Source organism: Vidua macroura, chromosome 34 (assembly GCF_024509145.1).
Source record: "Vidua macroura isolate BioBank_ID:100142 chromosome 34, ASM2450914v1, whole genome shotgun sequence".
NCBI classification, from domain to species: domain Eukaryota; kingdom Metazoa; phylum Chordata; class Aves; order Passeriformes; family Viduidae; genus Vidua; species Vidua macroura.
The window spans coordinates 839850-858814 of NC_071604.1; the positions used below are offsets into that span (position 1 = coordinate 839850).

Here is an 18965-nt window from a genome sequence, read left to right on the forward strand (position 1 = left end):
ACCTTTTTCTCCCACTAGATGGTGGTATCTAGTGCATTTGGGCCCCTGCTGGGTTCCTGGGGGTGTCAGGAGCATCCTGGAGAATCCTGGAGTACCCAAAGGAGGGCTGTGAGGATGAGGAAGGGTCTGGAGGGGCCACACAAGGAGCAGCTGAGGGTTGATTTGTCTGGCTGGAGAAGAGGAGTCTGAGGGGAGACTCATTGGGGGCTGCAGCTCCATCCTGAGGGACAGCTCCAATCTCTGCTCTGGGGACCAGGGACAGGACCCAGAGAATGTCTGCAGCTGTGTCAGGGGAGGTTTAGGTTGGATATCAGGAAAAGGCTCTTCCCTAGGGAATGGTTGAACACTGCCCAGGCTCCCCGGGGAATGGTCATGGACCCCAGGCTACCAGAGCTCCAGGAACATTTGGACAATGCTCTCAGGAGGTGGGATTTTGTAATTAGTGGAATTTTTGGGGTGTCTGTGCAGGGCCAGGAGTTGGACTCAAAGATCCTTGTGGGTCCTTTCCAGCTCAGGATATTCCATAGTTCTGCAATTCCATGGGATGAGCCAGTTCACACCCAGAAACACTCAAGAACCTCCCAGGATGCCACAAGCAAGAGGTTCTTACAGCAGTGGGAGAGAATATTTAGGACAGCACTTGGACAACGAGGTCCTCAATCCATGGAAGCTGACGTTCCCCATGGACTCATGTTCCGAGGCTGACTCAGCCCAGGCTGTTCTGTAAAACATGTGTGTGGACCTCTGGCATAAAACCAGCAATGAGACAGAGTCACCAGCTCCAAAGAGAACTGACCTTCTGCCAGCTCCTCCCTTCTCCCTGTCCTCCCCCTATTCCCAAGATCCTGCTCATCCGCCAGCACTCCCAGAGGCTCCTGCTCTGCCTGGGCACAGGATGTCAGCAAACTCCTTCTCTTGGCATTCACAGCCCGGTGGAGAAGGAAAACACACACCAAGACATCAGCTGGGGCCCCCTCTTTTGATCCCCTTCTTCTCGTGCCTTGAGCTCAGCCCGTGAACGCCAAAACTCGAAATGTCTGCAGCCTTATGGAAGCAATCTCGTGACATTTTCATTGGTGATCTCGAACTGACATTTGAAACAGAGGCTGGACTTCAATGATCCTTGGGGGTCCCATCCAGCTCAGGATATATTCTGTTGTTCTATGAACTTAGGGATGAGCCAGTGAGGAGCCAGCAGAGGACATGACCATGAAAACATCAACATTGCATCTTTTTTTTATGTTTTCCACACATTTTTCAATATGCTTTGGCACTGGAAAGAAAATCATCCGCTTGATCACCACAGCTCAAATCTGAATGGTCCAAAGAACTGAATCTCAGCCTTCATCTTAAATTTCTGTGGTCCATAGACCTGAATGTTGGTGTTGGTCTTAAATTTGTGTGGTCCAAAGTCCTTAACTGGGCCATATGCTCTCCTTGCAGAACCAGCAGGAGACGGATCAAAAGTTCATGGAGGAAAGGAACCACTATAATTATTTAAAAAGATGGTATTTTTAAGGCAACTCAAACACCAGATGAGATTTTGCCCTCCTACTCCAACAGGTATAATTGGATATGGAAGGAGGTGCTGGAACACGTCTCCAGAAACCAGGCAGCCCTTGATGGCTCCGCTGATGAGCAGAACTGGCTTGGATATTCCCTTCCAAGCCTCCCCTGCAGTACCTGGGACACTCCCAGCGTGCAAACAGCACTGAACCCCCTCGGGGGTTCCCACCTGCTGCTCTCAGCTCTCCTTGGAACCTCAAAAGTCTGGCGTCACCTGGAGCAGAGGCTGTGCCTGATCCCCAGCAGGTGACTCATCCCCTCCAAGGGAAAGGCATGAATGGGATGCTGGAATTGCCTCCAGAAGTGCTCATTTCTTACTGATTTTCTTCCTTTCTGTCCTTTCACTCTAGAAAAGGGATCAGTAAAAAACACTCAGGCCTGACCACAGCACTCGTATTTTTATTATTTATAAAATATTTTTACTATTAATCAGATATTTCTATCATAATTCCAATTTTTTTACTAAGCAGATTTTTTGTTGGTAATCCAGTATTCTAATAATTAATCAGATACCTTTATTATTAATCTAATATTAACCAAATATTTTAATTATTAATCAATATCTATATTATTGATAATATAATTATATTACTCTAATAGTTTTATATTCAATACTTTTATTATTATATTATATTATTATATTATATTATATTATATTATATTATATTATATTATATATGAAATGTTTTATTATTACCATATATCTTTATTAATAATAAACATTTTTATCAATAATATTTTTATTTTATCAATATAATATTGTATTCTTAATCAGATCACTTTAAATTAATTATATAATTGTATTATTCATACTTTTTATTAATAATCTGATATTTTTATTATTTATGAAATTTTATTTCTTCTGATTAGAGAGATGAGAAACACCCTGGTTGCACAATTAATTTATCCATGAAACCAAAGCCCTGAGACCCTCTGGACTGTGCAGGATTACTCCACTTTTTATCCTAAAAGATGAGGTTCTGCCTGAATTAAAGCCTAATCCCTTGGATAAAACCAGAATTGTGATGATGCAGAGTGGCTTTCATTTGGATCCCGAGGTTTCACCTGGATGGTGAAGCCTCTTGAGAGCCATGAAGCTGAACCCAGGTGAGACCCAGTTTTGAACTACAACATCTGGAACTCCCTCCCGGCAGATTCCAAAGTGCCTCTGAGTTTGGTTTAGCCCTTTGTGGCTCCACATGGAATCAAGGAATGCACTGGTGTTGGGGATTGGGTTTTTTCTTGTTCTTTCCTTATTACCTGTGGAATTTCTTCCCACTGAGTTGCTAAGAAGCGCTGATGGGTGGGTGCTTGAGACGTTGGGGAGGGGGAACTCCTTTGGTTTTTGGGAGCTTGTCTGGGGGCGAAGGGAGCAGAGATACCGTGAGAATGGGGGCAGGCAAAAAGAGACGGGGCTGGGGGCAGCCGCTCTCTCGCTGCTGGGCTTCGTTGGAGGACAGTAGGACCTGCAGCTCGGGGAAAGGAATTCGCTGCCACCACCATAACCCAGCGGGGAACTTTTCTTCTGCTGCTGGCCCCCTCATCCCCCAGCCCTGCCAGGACATCCCGCAGGTTCCAGCTATTTGCTGTGGAGTTTCTGATACATCTCGTCCACCTCCCCGGGATTTCTGCTCATCCCTGCCGCTCCAGCCTGCTTCTTCCGAGAGTCCTGCTGGGGCACCGGAGCCGGCTGCCCCAGGGCTTTGTGAAGCAAAGCCTCCCCTCAATCCCTTCCCTTGGGACAGAGCCGCCAGGGCTTGTCCCTTCCCTTGGGACAAAGCCGCCATGGCCGTGAGCTCCCCGAGCCCGCGCCGGAGCGCCCCCTGCAGCCGCGCGGGGATCACCGCACCTGCCCTGCCCGCCGGGAGCCAGCAGCGCCCCTGCCGGCCGTGCCCGGAGCTGCACCGCAGGGAAAGTGCCGCGGCCGAAAGGCTGCACTGGGCTCCTGTTCTGTTTGCTGCCAGCGCCGGAGGTGCTGCTGTTTGTTTGCTTTATTGTACATGTTATGAACAAGTTCATAGGTTCATGAAAATAGAGCTGTTAATGCCCTTAAAAGTTATAATACGTTAATTATGTTAATTAAGATTGTTGTTAGGGGTTAAACCTTTAAGTTACCCACACTGTTAATCCCCTATTAAAACCCCTTACCTATACCCTTGTTGCATCCATCCGGGTATTGCCTCCGCTGCTCCCCAAAAATGGCGCCGGGTAAAATTCCCGGGAAATACGCAAATTAAAAGACATTCAAGAAAATCCAACAAAAGACCCTAGAAACTACGAACCAACTCAAAACTTGAAAAGCTAAGTAACTGGTCCTACTGGCGGGAAGTCCTCCTACTCCACCAACAAGGTTTTAGATGTTACCGTGACCTAACTAGAATTGAGCTAGAGTGAGAACCCTAAACAACGAGCCAAAGGACGTCTTCCTAGGCACGCCCGTGAGGATGGAAGCCCCAGTTCTGCTGCCAGCACAACTGCCTACCTCCTCCTCTGTGTCGCCAAAGGGAGCAGCAGCGGTGTGCGCGACCCCTGGGGCCCCCACCCAGAGCTGATCACGTTAATAAAGGCATCCAAAAGGAGCTAGTCTCCTTGCCTGTTTATTTCAATACACACTGGTAAAAAACTGCTATTCCTATTCCCATATCTTTGCCTGAGAGCCCTTTAATTTCAAAATTATAATAATTTGGAGGGAGGGGGTTCACATTCTTCATTCCAAGGGAGGCTTGCTGCCTGCCCTAGCAGACAGCTGTCTTGTAAACCAAGACAGCTGGGATAGGAGAGACGTTAAAGCTCATCCTGTTCCACTCTCTGCCACGGGCAGGGACTTCTTCCACTATTCCAGGCTGCTCCAAGCCCCATCCAGCCCGCTCTGGACACTTCCAAGGATGGTGGATCCTTGGAAATCCATTCCAGGGCCTCACCACCCTCACAGGGAAGAACCTCTTCCCAATGTCCTGCCCTCTTCTGTCCCCTAACCCACCCTTTGTCCCATCACTTCTTTCCAAGTCCCTCTCCAGCTCTCTTGGAGCCCCCAATGAAGGAAAATGACCATTAAAGATCACTTCCTATCAAAATAGTTCCATAGGTCCATTGACATTCTGTGGTTGTTTTTGTGGCTCTACAGCCCTTTGCAAAAGGGTCTCCACAGTGGATTTCCCAGAAATCTGGGTTTCTCCCCGTCACCCTCCTGCCCCTACCAGGACTCTTCACAGTTGGAATTCCTTCCAAAACAGAGGATCCTCCTTCCCTCCAGCTGGGGAAAGGACATTAAATATTCCAAATGGGTTTGGGACACTCCAGATGTCTTAGTGGAGTGTTGCTAAACAAGAGTGACATTATTAAATTGAGCCTCTTGAACAAACTTTTGACATAAAATCAGCTGCTCTGTGCTTTGTTAGAACTTTTTATTGGATTTAAGGAGGTTCTGGGAGAAATGTAGGGAATATCTTGCTTCTGTGATAAAAATCATCCCTGAATAAGATCACAGAATCATGGAATATCCTGAGTTGGAAGTGACACACAACAATTATCAAGTCCAATTCAAGACCCTGCGCAGGACAACCCCAAAATCAGATGTTGGCCAAGAAATGTTTCTTCAAGTACACCCTATCTCACCTTAACTTGGGACTCCAGGGGGAAAACTGAACCAAAAGCGAGATGAGACTTTGCTATTCCCAGACTTTCTGCTCCTTTCTTCATCTGCAGCTGCAGTGACAAAAATAAAGCTATACAGAGGATCTGCCCCCAAGTTATTTAATGAGTGACTCCTAGAGGGAATGATGGATCTGAGGTGTAGCCATGTGTCTTGGCTGACTGGTCAGACCAGACATAAAGGACTTGGCCCTAAACCCCATTTTTACAGCAGACGATCTGCATTTGTCATTCTTTTCCAGCCACCTTCTTCTACTTTTGCACTTTTTCCAGGAACTTTTTCCTGTGGTTGGATCAGATTTCCATGAATTCATTTACATGGAAAGTTCTATCAAAGATCTCATCAGAGACATCAGAGTCCTGCCCTCCCCCAGACCAAAACAAACACACCAGACAGGGTTTCAAGGTTTTAGTTGCCAAAGATAAAGGTTCCACACAGCCTGAGATTAAAAGCTCTGAGAAAGCCCAAGGAAGGGACATCATCACAATACCAGCATCCAGCAGAGGAGTGGGCAGGAGAGTCCAGGGATGGTTGTGCAGGGAGAGCACAGGATGATGCACAGCCCATCCAGACCAGCAGTGACAGCAGAAAAGCACCATTGCCTCCAACAATGAGGGAATGGCTTCATCCTGTTCCACTGCTGAGATTTGCATCCAAGTTTTACTTGTCGGCAGCATCTCCAGGGGAAACAGAGCCACTTCCATAGGCAGACCAGTAACCTGGGCTTGGAGAAGACCACGCTCCTCCTGACCTGCATTCCTCAGTCACATCTCTGCAGCTGGCATCTCCACAAGTGCCTCCTCCATAACAACTGTCCCCTCCAGAGCAATCCCAGCCTCCTTCCCCCGCACTGCCAGGCCTGCAGGTGCCAGCAGAGCTCAATCCCCAAACTCCAGAGGTGGAGGTTCCTCTTCCTCCAGAGATTGATCCTCTCCTGCCTGAGCTTCCCCCTCCACACCCTGAGCTGTGACCACCATATCCAGAGACTCCCCCATACCCTGACCCTCCTCCGTACCCTGAGCCCCCTTCTCCTCCACCAATCCAGCCGCCACTGCCATAACTGGATCCACCACTGCCTGAACTTCCTCCTCCTTCCCCACCACCAGACATGGAGCCTCTCCTGCCAGAGCTTCCTCCTCCGTACCCTGAACCTCCTTCTCCTCCACCAATGCACCCACTGCTGCCATAACTGCATCCTCCATGACCTGAGCTTCCTCCACCTCCAGAGATGGAGCCTCTCCGGCCAGAACTGCTCCAACCTCCAGAGCTCATCCCCCCACTGTGGGGGCTGCAACTGCCAGAGCCTGATCCATATCCACCAGAGCTGGGACCACCTCCAGACATGGAGCCTCTCCTGCCCGAGCTTCCTCCATACCCTGAACCCCCTTCTCCACCACTAATGCACCCACCAGAGCTCAATCCTCCACTGCCTGAGCTTCCTCCATACCCCGAGCTGATTCCTCCTCCAGAACTGCTCCCACCACTGCCAGAGCCCGATCCCAGCCCTCCAGAACTGTGACCACCACCAGACATGGAGCCTCTCCGGCCAGAGCCACCTCCATATCCTGAGCTCCCTCCATACCCTGAACCTCCTTCTCCTCCACCAATGCACCCACTGCTGCCATAACTGGATCCTCCATGACCAGAGCTTCCTCCTTCTCCAGACATGGAGCCTCTCCTGCCCGAGCCACTCCAGCTGCCAGAGCTCATCCCCCCACTGTGGGGGCTGCACCTGCCAGAGCCTGATCCATATCCACCAGAGCTGGGACCACCTCCAGACATGGAGCCTCTCCTACCCGAGCTTCCTCCATACCCTGACCCTCCTCCGTACCCTGAGCCCCCTTCTCCACCACCAATACACCCAGAGCTCGATCCCCCACTGCCTGAGCTTCCTCCATACCCAGAGCTGATTCCTCCTCCAGAACTGCTCCCACCACTGCCAGAGCCTGATCCCAGCCCTCCAGAACTGTGACCACCACCAGACATGGAGCCTCTCCTGCCAGAGCTTCCTCCTCCATACCCTGAGCCTCCTTCTCCCACACAGATGGACCCACCACTGCCATAACTGCATCCTCCATGACCTGAGCTTCCTCCACCTCCAGAGATGGAGCCTCTCCTGCCAGAACTGCTCCAACCTCCAGAGCTCATCCCCCCACTGTGGGGGCTGCAACTGCTAGAGCCTGATCCATATCCACCAGAGCTGGGACCACCTCCAGACATGGAGCTTCTCCTGCCAGAGCCACCTCCATATCCTGAGCTCCCTCCGTACCCTGAACCTCCTTCTCCTCCACCAATGCACCCACTGCTGCCATAACTGGATCCTCCATGACCAGAGCTTCCTCCTTCTCCAGACATGGAGCCTCTCCTGCCCGAGCCACTCCAGCTGCCAGAGCTCATCTCCCCACTGTGGGGGCTGCACCTGCCAGAGCCTGATCCATATCCACCAGAGCTGGGACCACCTCCAGACATGGAGCCTCTCCTACCCGAGCTTCCTCCATACCCTGACCCTCCTCCGTACCCTGAGCCCCCTTCTCCTCCACCAATCCAGCCGCCACTGCCATAACTGGATCCACCACTGCCTGAACTTCCTCCTCCTTCCCCACCACCAGACATGGAGCCTCTCCTGCCAGAGCTTCCTCCTCCGTACCCTGAGCCTCCTTCTCCCCCACAGATGGACCCACCACTGCCATAACTGCATCCTCCATGACCTGAGCTTCCTCCACCTCCAGAGATGGAGCCTCTCCTGCCAGAACTGCTCCAACCTCCAGAGCTCATCCCCCCACTGTGGGGGCTGCAACTGCCAGAGCCTGATCCATATCCACCAGAGCTGGGACCACCTCCAGACATGGAGCCTCTCCTGCCCGAGCTTCCTCCATACCCTGAACCCCCTTCTCCACCACTAATGCACCCACCAGAGCTCAATCCTCCACTGCCTGAGCTTCCTCCATACCCCGAGCTGATTCCTCCTCCAGAACTGCTCCCACCACTGCCAGAGCCCGATCCCAGCCCTCCAGAACTGTGACCACCACCAGACATGGAGCCTCTCCGGCCAGAGCCACCTCCATATCCTGAGCTCCCTCCGTACCCTGAACCTCCTTCTCCTCCACCAATGCACCCACTGCTGCCATAACTGGATCCTCCATGACCAGAGCTTCCTCCTTCTCCAGACATGGAGCCTCTCCTGCCCGAGCCACTCCAGCTGCCAGAGCTCATCCCCCCACTGTGGGGGCTGCACCTGCCAGAGCCTGATCCATATCCACCAGAGCTGGGACCACCTCCAGACATGGAGCCTCTCCTACCCGAGCTTCCTCCATACCCTGAACCTCCTTCTCCACCACTAATGCACCCACCAGAGCTCAATCCTCCACTACCTGAGCTTCCTCCATACCCTGAGCTGATTCCTCCTCCAGAGATGCTCCCTCCAGAGCTGTGACCGCCTCCAGACATGGAGTCTCTCCTGCCAGAGCTTCCTCCTCCATACCCTGAGCCTCCTTCTCCCCCACAGATGGACCCACCACTGCCATAACTGCATCCTCCATGACCTGAGCTTCCTCCACCTCCAGAGATGGAGCCTCTCCTGCCAGAACTGCTCCAACTTCCAGAGCTCATCCCCCCACTGTGGGGGCTGCAACCGCCAGAGCCTGATCCATATCCACCAGAGCTGGGACCACCTCCAGACATGGAGCTTGCACTGCCTGAACTTCCTTGTCCACCACCTCCAGACATGGAGCCTCTCCTGCCACCGCTGCTCCCACCTCCAGAGCTCATCCCCCCACTATGGGGGCTGCATCGGCCACTGCCAGAGCCTGATCCGTAACCACCGGAGCTCTGGCCACCTCCAGACATGGAGCCTCCACTGCCAGAGCTTCCTTGTCCTCCACCTCCAGACATGGAGCCTCTCCTGCCACAGCTGCTCCCACCTCCAGAGCTCATCCCCCCACTGTGGGGGCTGCACCTCCCAGAGCTGGACCCCCATCCTCCAGCGGTCTGGCCACCTCCAGACATGGAACCTCCACTGCCAGAGCTTCCTTGTCCTCCACCTCCAGACATGGAGCCTCTCCTGCCACAGCTGCTCCCACCTCCAGAGCTCATCCCCCCACTGTGGGGGCTGCACCTCCCAGAGCTGGACCCCCATCCTCCAGCGGTCTGGCCACCTCCAGACATGGAGCCTCCACTGCCTGAACTTCCCTGTCCACCACCTCCAGACATGGAGCCTCTCCTGCCACAGCTGCTCCCACCTCCAGAGCTCATCCCCCCACTGTGGGGGCTGCACCTCCCAGAGCTGGACCCCCATCCTCCAGCGGTCTGGCCACCTCCAGACATGGAGCCTCCACTGCCAGAGCTTCCTTGTCCTCCACCTCCAGACATGGAGCCTCTCCTGCCACAGCTGCTCCCACCTCCAGAGCTCATCCCCCCACTGTGGGGGCTGCACCTCCCAGAGCTGGACCCCCATCCTCCAGCGGTCTGGCCACCTCCAGACATGGAGCCTCCACTGCCTGAACTTCCCTGTCCACCACCTCCAGACATGGAGCCTCTCCTGCCACAGCTGCTCCCACCTCCAGAGCTCATCCCCCCACTGTGGGGGCTGCACCTCCCAGAGCTGGACCCCCATCCTCCAGCAGTCTGGCCACCTCCAGACATGGAACCTCCACTGCCTGAACTTCCTTGTCCTCCACAGATGGAGCCTCCACTGCCAGAGCTTCCTCCTCCTCCACAGATGGAGCCTCCACCACCTGAGATTCCTCCTCCAGATCCTGAGCCTTTTCCTCCTCCAGAAATGGAACCACCACCACCAGAGCTGGACCCCCACCCTCCAGAGCTGCTGCTGCCCTTGGACATGGAGCCTCCACTGCCAGAGCTTCCTCCTCCTCCACAGATGGAGCCTCCACTGCCAGAGCTTCCTCCTCCTCCAGATCCTGAGCCTTTTCCTCCTCCAGAAATGGAACCACCACCACCGGAGCTGGACCCCCACCTTCCAGAGCTGCTGCTGCTGCCCTTGGACATGGAGCCTCCACTGCCAGAGCTTCCTCCTCCTCCACAGATGGAGCCTCCACCACCTGAGATTCCTCCTCCAGATCCTGAACCTTTTCCTCCTCCAGAAATGGAACCACCACCACCAGAACTGGACCCCCACCCTCCAGAGCTGCTGCTGCCCTTGGACATGGAGCCTCCACTGCCAGAGCTTCCTCCTCCTCCAGATCCTGAACCTTTTCCTCCTCCAGAAATGGAACCACCACCACCGGAGCTGGACCCCCACCCTCCAGAGCTGCTGCTGCCCTTGGACATGGAGCCTCCACTGCCAGAGCTTCCTCCTCCTCCACAGATGGAGCCTCCACCACCTGAGATTCCTCCTCCAGATCCTGAACCTTTTCCTCCTCCAGAAATGGAACCACCACCACCAGAGCTGGACCCCCACCCTCCAGAGCTGCTGCTGCCCTTGGACATGGAGCCTCCACTGCCAGAGCTTCCTCCTCCTCCACAGATGGAGCCTCCACCACCTGAGATTCCTCCTCCAGATCCTGAGCCTTTTCCTCCTCCAGAAATGGAACCACCACCACCAGAGCTGGACCCCCACCCTCCAGAGCTGCTGCTGCCCTTGGACATGGAGCCTCCACTGCCAGAGCTTCCTCCTCCTCCACAGATGGAGCCTCCACTGCCAGAGCTTCCTCCTCCTCCAGATCCTGAACCTTTTCCTCCTCCAGAAATGGAACCACCACCACCGGAGCTGGACCCCCACCCTCCAGAGCTGCTGCTGCCCTTGGACATGGAGCCTCCACTGCCAGAGCTTCCTCCTCCTCCACAGATGGAGCCTCCACTGCCAGAGCTTCCTCCTCCTCCAGATCCTGAGCCTTTTCCTCCTCCAGAAATGGAACCACCACCACCGGAGCTGGACCCCCACCCTCCAGAGCTGCTGCTGCCCTTGGACATGGAGCCTCCACTGCCAGAGCTTCCTCCTCCTCCACAGATGGAGCCTCCACCACCTGAGATTCCTCCTCCAGATCCTGAACCTTTTCCTCCTCCAGAAATGGAACCACCACCACCAGAGCTGGACTCCCACCCTCCAGAGCTGCTGCTGCCCTTGGACATGGAGCCTCCACTGCCAGAGCTTCCTCCTCCTCCACAGATGGAGCCTCCACCACCTGAGATTCCTCCTCCAGATCCTGAGCCTTTTCCTCCTCCAGAAATGGAACCACCACCACCAGAGCTGGACCCCCACCCTCCAGAGCTGCTGCTGCCCTTGGACATGGAGCCTCCACTGCCAGAGCTTCCTCCTCCTCCACAGATGGAGCCTCCACTGCCAGAGCTTCCTCCTCCTCCAGATCCTGAGCCTTTTCCTCCTCCAGAAATGGAACCACCACCACCAGAGCTGGACCCCCACCCTCCAGAGCTGCTGCTGCCCTTGGACATGGAGCCTCCACTGCCAGAGCTTCCTCCTCCTCCACAGATGGAGCCTCCACTGCCAGAGCTTCCTCCTCCTCCATATCCTGAGCCTTTTCCACCTCCAGAGATGGACCCACCCCCACCTAAGCTGGATCCACCCCCTCCAGAGCTTCCACCTTTTCCCCCTCCAGAGACTGGCCCTTTCATTCTACTCCCACTGGTATCACCAGAACTCATTCTCCCCTTCACACTTTTTATGCCTCCAGAGACTCCAGAAGCTCTGGCATTGTGGTCAATGATACCTGCAAGAAATGGAAATTGCATTCAATTTACTCTTTTTACAAAAAAAAATTCCGAGCGGGGCTGATTTAAGCATCATCCTTCCTACCCCAGTGCTCATGGACTTATCTTTGAAGGGGTCAACAAGAATCTCCCTTAGTAGACATCAACCTATGGAATATTTTCTCTTTTTTCTAGGGCTTTTAGCTTTTTTTAAAAAAAACATAATTTGTCTTATTTCACCCATGAACACCCAGTGCAGCCTATCCTTTACAAAGGCCAAGACTGTGTTTGTCTTTCAGCTTCCTTAACTTTCCCACAAATTTTAGGATTAGTTTTTATTTCCTTCCCTTCTGCCCTGCATCAAAGAGATCTATGGGTTAAATGTGGTGTTTCCCATTTTCTCCAAATTTATTAGGAATTAGCCAATAATTCTAAAGCCACTTGTTATATTAATGTGTGTTCACAAACTCCCCTTTGCATCCTTCCTTGAATTAAGATGGGAACTGGGATAGTTTGTTCCAGTGGTGTCAAGACCACAAAGTAGGAACAGTTTTCTTTAAAAGATCCTGAGAAAATCCTTGGGATACTCACAGATCGTGGCTGGTGATCCTTCCTGGATCCTGTGGTGGAAAAGTAACATTGAAGTAAGGCAGCCAATAAAATCAGAATTAAAATTCAGGTTAGGTTTTATCAATGATCTGCAGAAAGGTGACTCCTCCCAGGCCCCGTGCATCCCAGAGATCCCAGTGACAGATCCATGGGCATGCTGCATTGTCTGGGTGTTTCACCAAGGATGGATTTTGCCCCCACCTGTTCTCCTCCTCTTCCAGGAGCGATCGATACATGGCTATCTCAATGTCCAGGCCCAGCTTCACATTCAGGAGCTCCTGGTAATCATGGACAAGCTGAGAAAGGTCATCCTTGGCCTGGTGGAGGGCATTTTCCAGCTCCTCTAGCTTTTCCTGGCCGTCCCTGACAGCTGAGCTCCCACGGTGCTCAGCATCTTTAATGGAGTCCTGGAGGCTGGAATTCTGCAGAGGGAACAGAGGGAATGTGACCGTGTCCCATCTATGGGGAGAATTTTATAATAGAATCATGGAATATACACAGTCAGGAGAGAACCACAGGAATCATCGAGTCCAACTCCTATCCCAGCACAGGAAAACCCCCAAATCCCATAATTTTCACACCCTCCTGGCATTTATTGGAAATCAAAAGACTTTCCTCAGTGATAGAACAGCAAAAATACATTGGACTGGGTAAGGTAACACAATTAAACCCCAATATAGATCCCAAAAATCTAAATCTGCTTCAATTGGAAGAGAAAACTCCATCCCTAAGTTTGCTTCCAAACAACTGGCTGCTACATACTGCACTGAGATCTCATGGAAAAGGGGCTTAAACCATTTAGTCCTCCTGGAAAGTATCATCTTTACCCTTTTCCTTGCGATTTCAATTTCTGGTTGGAGTCTTTGGATCTGCCTGGCAAGTTCCTGGATTTCCAGGTGACTGTTCCTCAGCTGCTCTCGTTGATTCACCCACATGTTCTGCAGGTCCTGGTACTGATGGGAAGAGGACACAACAAAGAAACGTTTTCCATTTCTTTTCCAATGAGGAGATTTGTGTTCCTGTTTCCCTGCTGCCCACTCACCCTGCCCCGGTACATGGCATCCACTTCAGCTGTGCTCCTGTGGGCCATCCCCTCGTACTCCTGCCTGACCTCCTCGATGATTCCATCCATGTTCAGGTCCCTGTGGTTGTCCACGGACAGAATAACGTCCACGTTCCCAACAACCGTTTGCAGCTGGGAGAGCTCCTGCAGGGAAAACCAGATTAGGGATTTTAACAGTCCTTGTGGTCAGTCCAGGTCTTTATAAGGAAAAAATGGGACATTGTGTCCAATTTCCCACTGGAATTTCTCCACCTGCAGCCCCCAGGTACCACTGTACCCCCACCAATTGTAATTTGCAAGGTCTTCTAGCCTTCGGGACACAAGTTAGACCAGACCCCTTTTCAAGCACAAAAGGCCAAGGATAATTAATTCTCCAAGCCAAAAAATCCCACCCAAGCAAAATTTCTGGGAATCTCCAGAAGGCATCCTTCAAGACCTGAGAGTAAGATTTGAATCACTCACAGCTTCATATAAACACCGGAGGAACTCCAACTCCTGCCTCAGGATATCCACTCGGACATCAAACTCCATTTTTCCCATGTAGGCACTATCCAGTTCCTGTAAAAAAAAAAAAAAAAAATTGTAATAGTTGCATTTTGTTGACCCAAAAGCTCCAATGAAGTGCAATTCTTGGGATATTTCCATAAAGCCTGCATTCCTGGGATCAAATAATGACCTGGAGAGCTCAGATTTCATTTGAAAAGCAAGGGGAACAAAGGGAAAGCATTTAAGATTAAAAAATTGGCTGGGAAATGAGTACCACGGCTGAAGCAATAAATCTGTTCCTGGGGAACATGAGAAATAGGAAAACACAATTTTTTTTCATACTTCTAGTAAAAAGTTGCCTGAATTTTCTCTTCACAGATAGCTTTATTTTTCTAAGCCATCTACAGACATTATTTAACTTAATAACAATATTCCACCTGGATTGGGATTGAGTGAATAGGGAAAACCCAGCACTTTTTAGATATTTGTCCTACAAAGGACTGATTCATTCTCTATACAAAATAATCACTCCTCAGTCTTGTTCTGGTTTTCAGTTACTTTGATTAAAATTAGAAAAAGCTCAGCAAAAACTTCAGCTTTTGAGAACCTTGGCAACCACCCAGATATTGTTTTATTTCCAAGGCTTTGATTTGCTCAGGATCTCAGGTTAATTCACCTTTTTAAGCTCCACAAATTCCTCCTCCTTGGATGTGCGTTTGTTGATCTCATCCTCAAATCTGGGGGAGAGAAGGAGGTAGATTATTATCTATTATCTATTATCTATTATTAATTAATCTATTTAATTAATCATTCTATCCATTACCTTTAATTATTGATCTTAATTGTTAAGTCAGGTGGACCAGTAAACAACAGAATCATCATTTTACTTTAATTGCAATTTCTGGCAAGTGCAAACCGTCTACAAAAAGAGGCACTAAAACAGCCCAAAAAACGGGGTCAATACAGATAACTCCTAAATTTAGTAATTCTGAACTAAACTTTCCATTTTTCAGAGCTGTGGGTGGACATAAATTATCTAAGCCAGAAAAGATAACAACTCTTCCCAACTTGACCCCAAGCTCAGCTCTGTCCTTTCCCACCAAGGCCCCGCAAGTGGAATCTTGGGTCACTCACTGCTGGGGGGGAGAAACAAAAGGAGGACTCTGGGAAGGAAAGAGGATGGGAGAGATCATCTCAAACTTTGATTTTCCTCTCATTTTTGGGAGTTCAACCCTTACCAAACTATTCCAGCATCAAAGTCAAACCCCATAATGCACCTGCAGCAGAGGAGGGCTAAGAAACTCCAAACTCCTGCAGATGCAAAGCTGAGCTTTGCCATCCAAGGGCACATAAGCATCACCTGGGAAAATCCCAGCACCTGTTTTCCCAGATTTGTGACTATTCACCTGTTTTTATAATCCTCAACAAGCTGGAGCATGTTGTAGGCTTCGGGATCCAGCTGCTCCTTCTGGCTCTGGAGGGTCTCAAGCTGCCGCTGCAGGTTGGTGATGTAGGACTGGAAGAAGTTGTTGATGTTCCTGCTCTCCTCGGGGCCAGAGCTTTGCTGCTGCAGAAGTTCCCACTTGGCCAAGAGTGCCTGATTCTGCCGCTCCAGACATTGAACCTGGAAGGTGAAGCAGATCTAGAGGGGCTGCATGTCTCCAGTTGGCATCTCTGCCATGGAGACAGGCTGAGAGAGCTGGGGGTGCTCACCTGGAGAGGAGAAGGGAAAGGAGACCCTGGAGTCCCTTCCAGTGCCTAAAGGGCTCCAGGAGAGCTGGAAAGGGACTGGGGACAAGAGTCTGGAGAGAAAAGACAAGAGGGAATGGCTTCCCACTTCCAGGGGGCAGGGATAGATGCAATACTGGGCAGAAATTCCTCCCAGAGAGGGTGGTGAGGCCCTGGAGTGGATTTCCCAGGGGACGCTCAACTCCTGCAAGTGTCCAAGGCCAGGTTGGACAGGGCTTGGAGCAGACTGGGAGATAGTGGAAGGTGTCCCTGCCCATGGCAGGAACTGGACGAGCTTTAAGGTCCCTCCTGATCTGAATCACTCCACAATTTCTATAATATTGACCGGGTGATAACCTGGACACCCAAAAGTTTAGGAAGGAAAGAAGAGTCACAGACATGCTAATTTTTCAGGACTATGGAATCTTAAACCTCCTCAGTGTAACCAACACCCCCTGCCCAGTGAAATAGGAAACCCTGAAGTCCCCACATGTAAAAGAGAGAAGCAGAGACAGAGACACCTCGCAGATACCACCGGGGTGGAAGAGCTTTTGTGGCTGGTTTGAGTAGATGCAGAAGAGAAGACAAAAGTGGAGAGATGGAAACTAATGAAAAAGCTGAAGATGGACCACCTAGTAGAGGGCAGGGCTTCCAAACCAAGAAATGATTTGTTTAATATTGAGAAATACAAAGAAATTGAATTCACTTGCAATTTCTGCTAAGTGAAAACCCCTGCAAGAAGAGGCATTAAAACAGCCTATTCTTGCAAGGTTTGTCTTTGTTTGAGAAAAAAAAAAAAAAAATACTAACTCATCAAGATGTCCAAGTCCCTCATCCATTTTTCCTGCTGGCATCAACAACCTCCAGGCACCGGAATATGGGAATATATATTCCCAGAAACCCCTTTCCTCAAAAGAGAAGTGAGTCTGTGTGCTGGTGACATCTCAGCAGTTTATTGTCCTGCCACAAAATGCAGCTCTGAGATCTTTAGCACAAGGCAAAAACTGATTCACCCAGCAGCGCTTACAGGGACCCATTGTGAGCTTCACAGCAGCCTGTGGGAATTCAGCTGTGATTTGTGGGTGGAGAAGATGGAACATGAAGGTGTCCCCATGACTAACACCTACCTTACACCTCCCCCTTCCAGCACAGAGATAACAGCACAGAGACCAGGACTCACCTTCTCAATGAATGATGCAAATTTGTTGTTGAGAGCTTTGATCTGCTCCTTCTCATCTGAGCACGCTTGCTGGAACTCAGGGTCCACCTGGAGCTGTATTGGCCTCAGCAGGTTGGTGTTGACATGGACCTCCTCAATGCCTCGGAGAACTCCAGCCTGTCCCAGTCCCTGTCCAGCCCCTTGTTGCCCTATGCCAAGGCCTCCTCCGAGTACCTCTCTGCCTGAACCTTCTCTGTAGGTGCCACCAAGCCCTGTTTTACCACTTTGAAAACCTCCCATGAAATATCCTCTTCCACCAAAGCCTCTCTCAGGTTGTCTCCAGCCACCAAAGCCAAGGCATCTCCCATATCTTACTCCTTCTCCTCCGTAGCCTCCACCAGTATAGACATTCCTGAACCCTCCAAGGTTGTGGAGGCTCCTGCTGCCGTACCCGTGCCCAAACCCTCTGAATCTCCCGTCTCCACCACCCAAGGTCCCACAGTGAGCAGAAGAAGAACTGAAACTCCCGTCCCCATATCCAGAGAAATATCGTCTCATGGCAGCACTTCCAGGTGGGAGAGCCGGTGGAGGAGGTGATGAAACAGGAGGAGAAATGAGAATGAAGGATCCTCAGCTGCTCCAGAGGAGTATGGAAGTTCTCCTTTATACGTTCTGGAGGAGCTCATCTCCATTCCGTAGTAATTAGCAGGTCTCTAATGTTGTTATTGGGTTTGGTTCATCAGGCAGCAATTAATGGCTGCCCGGAGAGGTCAGATAAACACCAACACCGGTGGGGCAGTTGTGAAATTCCCCAAATCCTGCCTGACTCATGAGCTTTGCTGACGGATCTCCTTATCTCATTAACCTCCATCCATAATTACAGTTACCTCTGCTCATCCCCACAGCTCATTCTCTCCCATATTTCCCCATTTCTTTAGGTATTTCAAGGGGCACAAGACCTTGATGGTCCTTGGGGGTGTCTGACCTCCCTTTACTGCATCACCAGGAGCACCTGCTGCTCCTTTTGTTTCCCATTCCTGTTCTCTCATTCCCAGAATATCCCAGGAGCAACTTTTGCTTCTCACAGGGAGGATCCATCCCTCTCCCCATCTCTGTGCCAGACTCCACCTTTCCAACATTCAGTGGCTATGGAAATATGGAAAAGCATTTGGTAGCCAAACCCCACTGCTGGCAGGACCACTTGGAGGCTCCAGCCTGGATCAACTGAGATGTGGTTCCTCCAAAACCACCTCTGGAACCACATCCCCATGGGAAGAACCTCCTCTTTGACCCTTACATGACTTTAGGTGGAGCTGGACTTCACCTGGCAGGATTCTCTTCCTCCCAAAGGAGCTGGATGAAGCCAGGCTGAGAATCCATCACATAGAGGTTTTGTGGTCAGGGCTGTGCAATCCTGGCTCCATTTAGAAAGTGCCTCATAAATTCCCTAAATTAGGGGTTTGTAGCTGGAGGTTATTAAAACAGCTGGAATATCTCAAGGTGGACAAGACTTTGGATGCTCAACGAGACTTTTCTCACCTGGAAACACAGTGTTTTCCAGGAAAACAACTGAGAAACCCACTTTTCCCTACCAAAATCCCCTACCTCACCTTACACCAAGAAAAGCCGAACTGGTATCTCAGATCTTCCTTCTGTGCTAATTTTGTAATTAAATTTTACTCATTATCTACATTTCCTGAAGAAATTCAACCAGATTTCCAGCTGACTTCTGCCTTTTTATGAACCTGTTTGAAAATCTGACTTGGACTGAGAATTCTGTCTCTTGCAGGAATTAATTACGGTGAACATTAAAAAATGGTGCAATTACCAGTATCTTAAAAGTGGGGGAGAGGGGAGGGAATTCCCAAAGGAGACTGGAAAGGTTGGAGCCAGGTGGGGTCTGACTCTTCTCCCATGTTATGAATAAGAGGAAATGGCCTCCAATTGTGCCAGATTTAGGTTGGAAATTGGGGGAAATTCCTCCCTGGAAAGGGTTGTCCAGCCCTGGCACAGCTGCCCTGCGCAGGGGTGGAGTCCTC

At 50.9% G+C, this 18965-nt stretch overlaps 3 protein-coding genes across 4 annotated transcripts; 1 reads left to right on the forward strand and 2 right to left on the reverse strand.

Moving 5' to 3' along the window:
• Window positions 1-5611: 5611 nt before the first annotated feature.
• Window positions 5612-10316, reverse strand: LOC128821057 (uncharacterized PE-PGRS family protein PE_PGRS54-like). 2 transcript variants are annotated; one of them, XM_054001928.1, is made up of 2 exons: window positions 9865-10316; window positions 5612-9750 (listed from the first exon to the last, which is right to left on the reverse strand). In XM_054001928.1, the coding sequence occupies exons 1-2, from the start codon at window positions 10220-10222 to the stop codon at window positions 5879-5881; spliced, it is 4230 nt and encodes a 1409-aa protein (XP_053857903.1). In that variant the 5' UTR covers window positions 10223-10316; the 3' UTR covers window positions 5612-5878. The 2 variants fall into 2 exon arrangements, with proteins under 2 accessions (XP_053857903.1, XP_053857902.1); XM_054001927.1 differs by having other exon boundaries at window positions 5612-10316.
• On the forward strand, window positions 10221-11746 carry LOC128821064 (uncharacterized). Its single transcript, XM_054001933.1, has 2 exons — window positions 10221-11638; window positions 11725-11746. The coding sequence occupies exons 1-2, from the start codon at window positions 10221-10223 to the stop codon at window positions 11744-11746; spliced, it is 1440 nt and encodes a 479-aa protein (XP_053857908.1).
• Window positions 11747-11779: 33 nt separating this feature from the next.
• On the reverse strand, window positions 11780-17455 carry LOC128821060 (keratin, type II cytoskeletal 1-like; the record flags this gene model as incomplete). The annotated part of the gene is made up of 9 exons (XM_054001930.1): window positions 16948-17455; window positions 15446-15663; window positions 14716-14776; window positions 14016-14111; window positions 13533-13697; window positions 13318-13443; window positions 12692-12912; window positions 12473-12501; window positions 11780-11901 (listed from the first exon to the last, which is right to left on the reverse strand). Coding segments are annotated over exons 1-9 (1317 nt in total), but the record flags the coding sequence as incomplete, so codon positions are not given.
• Window positions 17456-18965: the final 1510 nt, after the last annotated feature.